The sequence below is a fragment of the Lytechinus variegatus genome, chromosome 4 (genome assembly GCF_018143015.1).
Source record: "Lytechinus variegatus isolate NC3 chromosome 4, Lvar_3.0, whole genome shotgun sequence".
In the NCBI taxonomy this organism is placed as follows: Eukaryota; Metazoa; Echinodermata; class Echinoidea; order Temnopleuroida; family Toxopneustidae; genus Lytechinus; species Lytechinus variegatus.
Window position 1 is genome coordinate 52,509,992 of NC_054743.1, and position 11,254 is coordinate 52,521,245.

Here is an 11,254-nt window from a genome sequence, read left to right on the forward strand (position 1 = left end):
TCAATCCTGTCAGTTTACACTACATGTACATGTAGGTATGTATGTACATGTGTGCATACAGGTCAAACAGCTGCATGACCATCTACTGACCATGTATATGTAAAGATGAGCTTTCAAGAATCAAATAGTAGTATACATGTACATCATGTATTCCCTCATCTTTTGTACATGTATCTCTCAAAGTTTCTCATCACTCTGTTTTGCCTCCTCTCGCTCTCACGTCTCAGGTACATTATGTAAATACATACATGTACATGATTCATGTCTGTACATGTAGTGCCTTTGTTAAACACCCTGCCCCTTCTCCAATCAGTTGATGTTGGTTGTCATGGAAATAAACAAATTACACTTCCTTAAATACAAATAAATACAAAGAAGCAATCTAAAATTATTGATCTACATGCAAACTCCTATAGTTGTCAAGTACCAAAATGCCCCAATTCTGTGAACAGGAAACATTACAAAGTGCTCTTCATGCTTGAGGAGCATATCATGAAACAAGAAGCTTATAATATTACTGACAGCTGTTATAAGCTACTGAAATCATTGCATTTGATTGTTTCAAGGACACAAAAGTGAAAATCATGCACTACTAATTGCTTAGTGAAAACCTTCCCCGACCTTTTCAAAGTGAAAGGAAAGATTTTTCGGACTTTCTCCTGAAGGAAATCAAGAGGATTTAAACTGCAATCTATTTCTTCCTGGTTATGTACATTTCATCAGTCTGACCATCTACTGCAAAAAAAACAGTGAATTATTTGTGCATTCGTGAAACAAATCATTTGCAACATTTAAACTACTTGTATGTATACATATATGTACAGGTGCTTCAGTCCATGAGCTGCTACAGTATGTCCTACAACATACTTGTACATCATTCATAGTCTGCACACACAGACCTTTGGTTTTCATAATTTGCATTGTGCGTACAATCGCTGTACTGCGGCTGCCTAATAGGGGGTGTTCAATGTCCATTTCCACATTTAAATGTGAAACATGATTTAAAACGTGTTAAACATGGATATAATGAGAAACAAGAGAGGTGTTCAATGTTCTCCATTCCCAGTCGCAAAAGTAAACGTCTTTCAAATCATGATTCAGAAGACAATTTAAACGTTGAAAAAGATGCGTTTGTAAATGCGATCAGCTCAAATTTTATGACCTCGAGTGCCGCGAATGCAATATTGAACACAATTGAGTTTTGACAAGTCTTTAATTTTTGGTCTCGCAGTGAAAGCTCTCACAAACAGGTGCCAGAACTGACCTTTCTTGTGATGGGTCAAAATGCACACTAAAGCTGTGCTGACGAAAACTAGAAATTTAAACTAAAGACGATCAATAAAACGATTTTATATTTTCGACACTGAACAGTGCACCACTGATCGTATTTGTGTTGCATGATTTGTGATTGAGTTTTCAATCATGATTCATGTTGCTATTTGAATTTGAAAATCATCATTGAACACAGATCGTTTGGCAGTATTCACTCTACATGTAGACATAGTATACAATTACTTTGTGTCAAATTTTAATCTCTACTCGCAGACTTTCTGTTTGGTCACAAAGTCTGCTGTAGTTGTCAACAAATACAGATACAATTCATACAAACAAGTTTATAGAAAGTAGAGAGCTAATTTCATAATAAATGATTCACAAGTATTCTTTTTTCAATCTTGAAAGTTTATGTAAATGATGTTTGTAAATATACATGTAATCACTAGTAATAATGTACAAATTTATAAAACATGTCTGTTGATAAAATAGAAGAAATTGGAATTGAAAGGACCTACCCTGACTGCTACAAAGCCAACAATAAGAGCTATGATATCAGACAGCATATGAAATGAATCAGCTACCAAGGCAAGGGAATGTGTGATGTATCCTACAATCAGCTCCACAAAAAAGAAGCTTGCAGTCAGCAGCATCATCGTGATCAGACGGCAGCTCTTTGTTGAAAGCACAGACTTCTTGGGCGAAGTCATCTCTTCGTTGTTGTTTTCGAGCTTGACAAATTGCTGCTTAGAGAGAAAAAAAGATAAAGGAGATAAAGATGCCATTTAGTTGTTTGTGCATGTAAATACTGGACTGTCTTAAAAGGCACAATGAAACTAGAGATATTCCCTTCAAAAGAGGAAAACAAATTTATATTTAGTTTTATATTGCATATCATGGTGGTAACTTCAGGCGCGGATCCAAGGTGGGGGGGAGGGCTCAGACGGCCCGACCACTCTAATTTTTTTGCAACAAAAAAACGGTCCTTTTTAACTTGTGAGAAACAAAATTTACGAAGGGGATATTATACCCATGTTTAATTTACAGCCTCTTAACGGCAGGCCCGATCCCCACAGGCCTACTCACAGTGGCACCACATTCTGTGGGTTTACAGTCACATACAGTACAGTAGGCAAACCATGCTACCGCGCACATCAAGATATTTTCATGCACATGGGTCTCCAGCATTCCATCAACGGCCAAGTAGCTCTGCATAGGATGTACTATATGCGCACAGGTACAGTAAGCCGTAAAACAATATTTTTAAAATGCTTAAAATGTCCATTTTTCAGGCCTTTAATATCAACAGATTTTGCCCTCTCATTAATTTTAGATTGATAAGGTAAGTTTCATCAATTCCTAATAATGATGTCCTTTTTTTCAAAATGGAATATCGATATTGACAAGTTTCATCTCGTGCTTTAGCAAGAGGAATGGGAAAAAAGTCATTTTCATTTGATGACAAATGTCCTTACAATTTCGCCAGGTACTACATGTAGGTCTAAATAATAATTAGAAAAATTGGCTTGCACTTCCTGCTCCCATCATTTGTGAATTACCATCCATTTCCAGTTTTCCACTTCACAATTTCCCTACAATGCTTGCTTAAATTGACCCTTTTCAAATTGCCTACGATGCTTGAAATAATGCTTAAATTGACCCTTTTCATATTGCCATGAATTTTTTTCAGCTCGCACTAGTGCATAATTGATTTTCATAATAAAAGAAATGTAATTAGAATGCCCAGATTCTAGGTGCACACGCGCACACAATAGATACAATTTGTTCTTTATTCAAAACGTGCTTAAATTATCCAGTTTCATATCAAAATATCAAAAAATTTCTTCTCATGCTTTGCGATAGCATTATTAATGTACATACATGTATGTAGAAAGATACCTAAACCAGTCATCCTTTTCGTGATGTACAAAACATGAATATTGTGTCCTGTTTTTAGGTCTATACATGTAATGTATCTCTCCTTTTTTTGCATGAAATGTTTAGTTATATACCTATCCTGTTTATGATGAAAAAAAGTGCTCAGAATATGCAATTTTCAGGTCAAAATGTCAACAAATTTCAACTCACGCTTCATGCTCGCATTATCAGATTGTCATGGACAACTGCAAACAGTCCTTAAAAGGTCTGTTTTCCATCAGGCCAGAACGTATATTTACATGTAAGGTCAAGCCCACCCCAGAAAAATGTTGATATTCATCAAAAGAGACAAATCAGCATAAAACTGAAAATTTGATCAAAATTGGATGTAAAATAAGAAAGTTACAACTGTTAAAGTTTCACTTCTTTTTCACAAAATAGCAGGCCTCTACAAAAAAAAATTTCGTCACTTGCCCTGTTGGGCAAGTGATGAAAAAATTTGCTTGCCCGATAGAAAAAACTGCTTGCCCAATTTTTTAAACAATTTTTTCATTATGACGGCACTACTCTTATTTTTATTAAGGTATACTAAATAACAATTGAGAATCATGTCCAGTATAAAAGAACACACATTGAAAAGGATATTTTCAGCAACGTAGGCCTGAGTCTTTACGTTTATTTTGGAGAAAAAAAATCAATATTTTATGGCTATTTAAGGTTTTAAAAAACCCTTCAACAAAAGTTGCTAAAATTTCATATTTTGCATCTTTAAATCCATGAAATGGCTACCTGCGTAACATATTTCCTTAGAATTGCTTTCATTTACTGTAGTTGGAAACTATAAAGAAAGCCATTGAAAAATGTTCAGCTCTTTATTGACTCAGAAAAAATTATTTTATCATCAAAAGTGGAGTGGCTAAAATTTCACATTTTGCATCTTTAAATCCATGAAATGGTCATTTATTTTCCATATTTCCTTGATTAAAAAAAAAATTATTTGGAAACCATCAAGTCTTTTCTTCATCATTTTATGATGTTCCACTCGGTCAATAATTTTATCTACATGTTTTCACATGCTACTTTTTTTATCTATTTTGAGGAATACCTGTTCACTTATTAATGAATTATTAGTAACATTGTTTAATATTGTATGATTTTTAAGTAATTTTTTTCACTATGCTTAGAATCTTGGGTGTGTGTGTGTGCGTGTGTTTGTGTGGGTGTGACTGTGAGTTGAACTTTGATATAAATGAATTCAATATCTAATTTCTACTTCGCCTATTCCAGTACAATAACCTGTACTCGGCCATGTAATAAAGGCCCACATACCCTAACTTTTCCTGAAGTTCTTTGAAAACGCAGACTTCTACGAAAATTGCATTTCTCTATGGGGGAGTCTAAATTTGGTGAGAATGTATTCATTAATAACTTAAATATACATGACAATGAAGAAATCATCAAACTTTATTGGAAGTTTTGAATAATATACCCGAAATGTAAACTCTGAAACAGAAAATCACCATCATTGAGGCCTTTACTGAGCGAATTGTCCCCCAGAGCTCTGGCAGAGAGACAGAGCTCAGACTGGCTAGCTAGTATGCGCATGTGTGTGAGCCTCCCGCCGGCCTTGTAAAATAGATGGAGCTTTGTTTGATGATTTATTGTCTGATATTTACCTCATCCCCTCAAAAAGGGAAACAAATGAATTTTAAGTTATAATTAACAAATACGGCAAGTTATTTTGGATGTTAATAGGCCGTTTTGAAAAGCAAAGCCGAATGACATGACAACTCACCAATGCGAGGTTACTAGACTCTGTGATTTATTTCCTGTGTAATTCTAATTATTTTATCACAGAATTGTGATATCGGAAGGGGGAAAATGTGCATTAGAAATTGCACATGGTGGTAGTCATAATGGACCCTACTACATTCAACTGTTTCCCGGCCATTGCGTTGATTTTTTTCATACCTGATACCATGTATGGAAATACGTGGTACAGAAAAAAAAAAAACGCAATTTCGGAATTTGAAACTGCGCTACTCGCTATTTTTTAAGGCTGATTCATGATTTTGAGTGTGGATTTTGGATGATTTATGGAAAAACGAGGTACGGTACAGAAAAAAAGACGCAACAACCACTTGCCCGATCGGGCAATTGACTTTGAGAGGTGCTTGCCCGCACGTCATTTTCACTTGCCCCGGGCAAGCGGGTTTGTCGCGCCCTGAAATAGTTTATACATGTATAGGGGCAGTGATTTTCCATGATATTCAGTCTAACCATATACCATGGTGCCCGTTTCGGGTACACGTGTACACGGGTACACGCACGGTCAAGTCAGTGCGCGTGTACTAAATTCCATCACCGTGTACACGGTAGCATCTGCATAAAGCTTGCATGGGACTACAAAGTCAGTGAACAAGCTCACAGCCTCACATTAAATCTTAGTTCTCAGACACTGTTCATGTTTTAATCACTAATAATAATATGCCAATATAATCTTGAGTGAGTTCACTTCCAAAATCGCCGATTTAATCCACATTCATTCTTGAGACTCGAGTTTTTGTACCACGAAATGGGTCTGCTCCGGTCTCGAAAGCTCAAAAGCGTTGCTCAATCCCACTCAGAGCCAATTTGAGAATCACCAATTGCGACAGCGATCATTGCTATAACTTACGTGTTATACGCTCGTACAGATGTGCTACAAGCCTACAAACATACGCTCCTCAAATTGGCAACAAAATAATGAAAATAAATCGATAACTTCAGTTACACTTAATTCTGCAGCGATCTGTGCATGCATGTACGGTACAGTATACAAAATGCGCATCCAACGAGCGTCGGCGCTAGCTAGGGCCCTGCACTGATTTTATTATAAATTCTTTATTAATTTAATGCGCTGCTAAGCTGAGTAAACTTTTAATTTGCACCAATTTTTGTGGATTGATACTTCAAACTTATCAGGTAAGCTTTAAAACCGTGACTTAGGCTATATATAGACCCCTTTTTATGACATGTTGATGCAGGTCCGTGTCGACATGAAAACATAACTCGCTCTCAGTGTTTTTAATTTGCACCAATTTTTTTTTTTTTTTTTTTTTTTTACTACTTGTACACGTGTACACGACCGAAAAACATGCCGTGTACACGTGCATCAAAAATGGACTTTTAAAACGGGCCTAAATGGTATACAAATTATATAACAAGTATGTACATGTACATGTAGATTTAACATGTAGGCCTACTATTCACACAGGATACGATACTAGTGAACAATCTTGAATTGGTTATTAATGAAAAGAGATCATCAGCTAAACTTTTGATAGTTTTTATTTGCAATAAATCCTATATATATATATATATATATATATAAATATATATATATATATATATATTACATGTATTTTCATATAAAGAACTCAGATTTTGAACTTTTTTTTTGCTCTTTCGGGCAATTTTTACATATACAAGTACAAGTATGCTTTGCATTGATTATAATGATAGGTGCAATGCATGTGCACAACAAATCATTCATTTGCACAAGTTCTCAACTCAGTCTTGAGTGAACAGCAAGAATACTGTCAAAAATGAACATCATCACCCATATTCTGAAGTCGATGTCTACATGTACAGTGCCGCTCACGGTAAACTTGACACTACGGTTTATCGCGGTTTATCGCGGGGGCGCGTACACGTTTAACTTCGATCACCACAGGCCATCGTACATTTTCATATAGCGCCAGCTACGTTGAAATTTCGTAAATTCTACCGGCGTTTCCTTGCGCGCACGCGGTACCGCAGTGTTGATCGTATGTGACTGTACGTGTTCATGTATGCAAGTGACATTGCATTTTTCGGAAAGTAATGATCTTTTAGCTGTTTTGAATATTACTTTTGATTCTCATGTAACTTTTATTTTTATTGTTGATTAATGATCATAATTATAGATTTTCAATGATTGATTTGGTAATGTGATCGGAGGTGCAAGTTATTGGGGTTTTAAAAATAGTTGCTTCAGCCGTTGTTTTGAGTCATGTTGGGAATGACGCGGGCTTGAAATGTTCATGGTCACTAGAATAATCATTGCGGCACCATGATGATACTGCGAATTCATCTTTTTTTCAAGTTTGACAATGTTTCAATTAATTTTTTACCCATTTTTTTACATTTTAGTTTTAAATCATTTTTAAATACATAAAATATCATTTGAGAACAAATACATGATTCATGTTTTTGTTAAAGTCTTAGGCCTACATCGTTTTCTTTCTCAATTATTTCAAGCTCTCTTTATCATCTTTTTTTTGTTTCTTTCGTTCCTTCATCCCTTTTTGTTCTTCTTACTTTCATTCCTTATTTTCCTTTCTTTTCTTATTTCATTTCGTTCCTCCCTCTATTCCATTTTAGCTCTTTCTTGCTTCCTTTCACCCTTTCCTTCCTACATGTAGGTGCCTTTTTGGCTGTCCATCCTACTTTTTATAGTTTTCTTGTCTTCCCTTTTCATTTTTTTGTTTAAATTCTTCCTTTCTTTCTTACTCTCATTTTCCCTTTCTTATTTTTCTTTTCTTTGTTCATTCTTTCTTTCATTCTCCCCTTTTTTCATGATTGTGTATTGACTTATTTCGTTCCCCTAGAAGTTTTCAATGATCCTACGTATATACAATAACATGAATTTCCGATCATGACACAAGATTTAACTGTTATTATTATTATTATTATTAGAGAGATGTATCATTTCATTTGTCAATTTCATACTGTACATGTATTTATTATTTTTTGACTTCCACTACTTCGTTTATTGCCTGTTTCCAGACTTCGTTCTCCTCGGAGTTTCCAATGATCCCGCGAATTATCAATGCATTCCCGAGAATTCCCGAGTTGGTGACAAACTTCGATTTAAAGAGATAATTATAATCATTACAATTTATACAGAAATTATTATTAATATCATCACACGAGATATGTATTCTTTCGTTCTTCAATGTCTATAGAATTCCATTGCGTCGTTTATTGCGTCTTTGCAAACTTCGTTCAACTCGGAGTTTTCAAATATCCCGCGCTTAATAAATAAATTCCCCAGAATGACAAGATGACTCGGAGACAAACTTTGATTACAAGTTACAATAATCATGATAATCATTATCATCAGATACAATTACAGTAATAACTCTTATTTTGATTATTACAAGGGCCGCGGAACGGGTAGGGAGAAGATGGCTTCAGCCCCCTTTGTTTTTAATAAACCATGTACAAAAACGTAAAAATGTCCATGAAGTTGTGATTTTTTGCATGGTCAGACCCCCCCCCCTTTGCCTCGGCCCCCACTTTGATACCCGTCCCGCTGCCCCTGCTAAAGGCATGAATTATTTCGTCTGCCAGTGTCATACATTTATCTATTTTGTTTAATTCCATTTCTTTGTTAGTGGTGTATTAGCAGACTTCGTTCTCCTCGGAAATTTCAATGATCCCGCGCATAAACAATGAATTCCCGAGAATTCCCAAGTTGGTTACAAACTTCGATTAAGAGAGATAATTATCATCATTACAATTACAGGAATTATTACTATTATTATCATCACACGAGATATGTATTGTTTCGTTCTTCAATGTCTATAGCATTCCATTGCTTCGTTTATTGCGTATTTGCAAACTTCGTTCAACTTGGAGTTTTCAATTATCCCGCGCATAATAAATTAATTCCCCAGAATGACAAGATTTACTGACTCGGAGTCAAACTTTGATTACAAGTTACAACAATCATTATCATCAGATACAATTACAGTAATTACTCTTATTTTAATTATTACAAGACAAGGGGCGCGGAAGGGGGGGGGGCGATGGCTTCAGCCCCCTCTGTTTTTAGTAAACCGTGTACAAAAACGTAAAAATGTCCATAAAGTATTGATTTTTTGCGTGGTCAGACCCCCACCCCTTTTGCCTCTGCCCCCACTTTGATATCCATCCCGCTGCCCCTGCTAAAGGCATGAATTATTTCGTCTGTCAGTGTCATACGTGTACATTTATCTATTTTGTTTAATTCCATTTCTTCATTAGTGGTGTATTAGCAGACTTCGTTCTCCTCGGAGTTTTCAATGATCCCGCGCATAATCAATGAATTCCCGAGAATTCCCGAGTTGGTGACAAACTTCGATTTAAAGAGATAATTATCATCATTACAATTCCAGGAATTATTACTATTATTATCATCACACGAGATATATTGTTTCGTTCTTCAATGTCTATAGAATTCCATTGCGTCGTTTATTGCGTATTTGCAAACTTCGTTCAACTCGGAGTTTTCAAATATCCCGCGCGTAATAAATTAATTCCCCAGAATGACAAGATGACTCGGAGACAAACTTTGATTACAAGTTACAATAATCATTATCATCAGATACAATTACAGTAATAACTCTTATTTTGATTATTACAAGGGCCGCGGAACGGGTAGGGAGAAGATGGCTTCAGCCCCCTTTGTTTTTAATAAATCGTGTACAAAAACGTAAAAATGTGAATGAAGTAATTTTTTTGCATGGTCAGACCCCCCCCCCCTTTGCCTCGGCCCCCACTTTGATACCCGTCCCGCTGCCCCTGCTAAAGGCATGAATTATTTCGTCTGCCAGTGTCATACATTAATTTTATCTATTTTGTTTAATTCCATTTCTTTGTTAGTGGTGTATTAGCAGACTTCGTACTCCTCGGAGTTTTCAATGATCCCGCGCATAAACAATGAATTCCCGAGAATTCCCAAGTTGGTTACAAACTTCGATTAAGAGAGATAATTATCATCATTACAATTACAGGAATTATTACTATTATCATCACACGAGATATGTATTGTTTCGTTCTTCAATGTCTATAGCATTCCATTGCTTCGTTTATTGCGTATTTGCAAACTTGGTTCAACTTGGAGTTTTCAAATATCCCGCGCTTAATAAATTCCCCAGAATGACAAGATGACTCGGAGACAAACTTTGATTACAAGTTACAATAATCATGATAATCATTATCATCAGACACAATTACAGTAATAACTCTTATTTTGATTATTACAAGGGCCGCGGAACGGGTAGGGAGAAGATGGCTTCAGCCCCCTTTGTTTTTAATAAATCAAGTACAAAAACGTAAAAATGTCCATGAAGTTGTGATTTTTTGCATGGTCAAACCCCCCCCTCCCTTTGCCTCGGCCCCCACTTTGATACCCGTCCCGCTGCCCCTGCTAAAGGCATGAATTATTTCGTCTGCCAGTGTCATACATTTATCTATTTTGTTTAATTCCATTTCTTTGTTAGTGGTGTATTAGCAGACTTCGTTCTCGGAAATTTCAATGATCCCGCGCATAAACAATGAATTCCCGAGAATTCCCAAGTTGGTTACAAACTTCGATTAAGAGAGATAATTATCATCATTACAATTACAGGAATTATTACTATAATTATCATCACACGAGATATGTATTGTTTCGTTCTTCAATGTCTATAGCATTCCATTGCTTCGTTTATTGCGTATTTGCAAACTTCGTTCAACTTGGAGTTTTCAATTATCCCGCGCATAATGAATTAATTCCCCAGAATGACAAGATTTACTGACTCGGAGTCAAACTTTGATTACAAGTTACAACAATCATTATCACCAGATACAATTACAGTAATCACTCTTATTTTAATTATTACAAGACAAGGGGCGCGGAAGGGGGAGGCGATGGCTTCAGCCCCTTTTGTTTTTAGTAAACCGTGTACAAAAACGTAAAAATGTCCATTGATTTTTTGCGTGGTCAGACCCCCAGCCCCTTTGCCTCTGCCCCACTTTGATATCCATCCCGCTGCCCCTGCTAAAGGCATGAATTATTTCGTCTGTCAGTGTCATAAGTGTACATTTATCTATTTTTGTTTAATTCCATTTCTTCAGTTTTGTATTAGCAGACTTCGTTCTCCTCGGAGTTTTCAATGATCCCGCGCATAATCAATGAATTCCCGAGAATTCCCGAGTTTGTGACAAACTTCGATTTAAAGAGATAATTATCATCATTACAATTACAGGAATTATTACTATTATTATCAACACACGAGATATGTATTGTTTCGTTCTTCAATGTCTATAGAATTCC

The 11,254-nt window shown here is 35.9% G+C and overlaps 1 protein-coding gene across 4 annotated transcripts in view; it reads right to left on the bottom strand.

Moving 5' to 3' along the window:
- Positions 1 to 2,028, bottom strand: part of LOC121414304 (zinc transporter 1-like) — a 63,182-nt gene extending 61,154 nt beyond the window's left edge. For all 4 annotated transcript variants that reach the window (XM_041607432.1, XM_041607435.1, XM_041607436.1 and 1 more), the window contains exon 1: positions 1,791 to 2,028. In XM_041607432.1, coding sequence (XP_041463366.1) covers positions 1,791 to 1,982 — 192 coding nt within the window. In that variant the 5' untranslated portion in view covers positions 1,983 to 2,028. The remainder of the gene's footprint in view (positions 1 to 1,790) is intronic.
- Between the last annotated feature and the right edge of the window lie 9,226 nt (positions 2,029 to 11,254).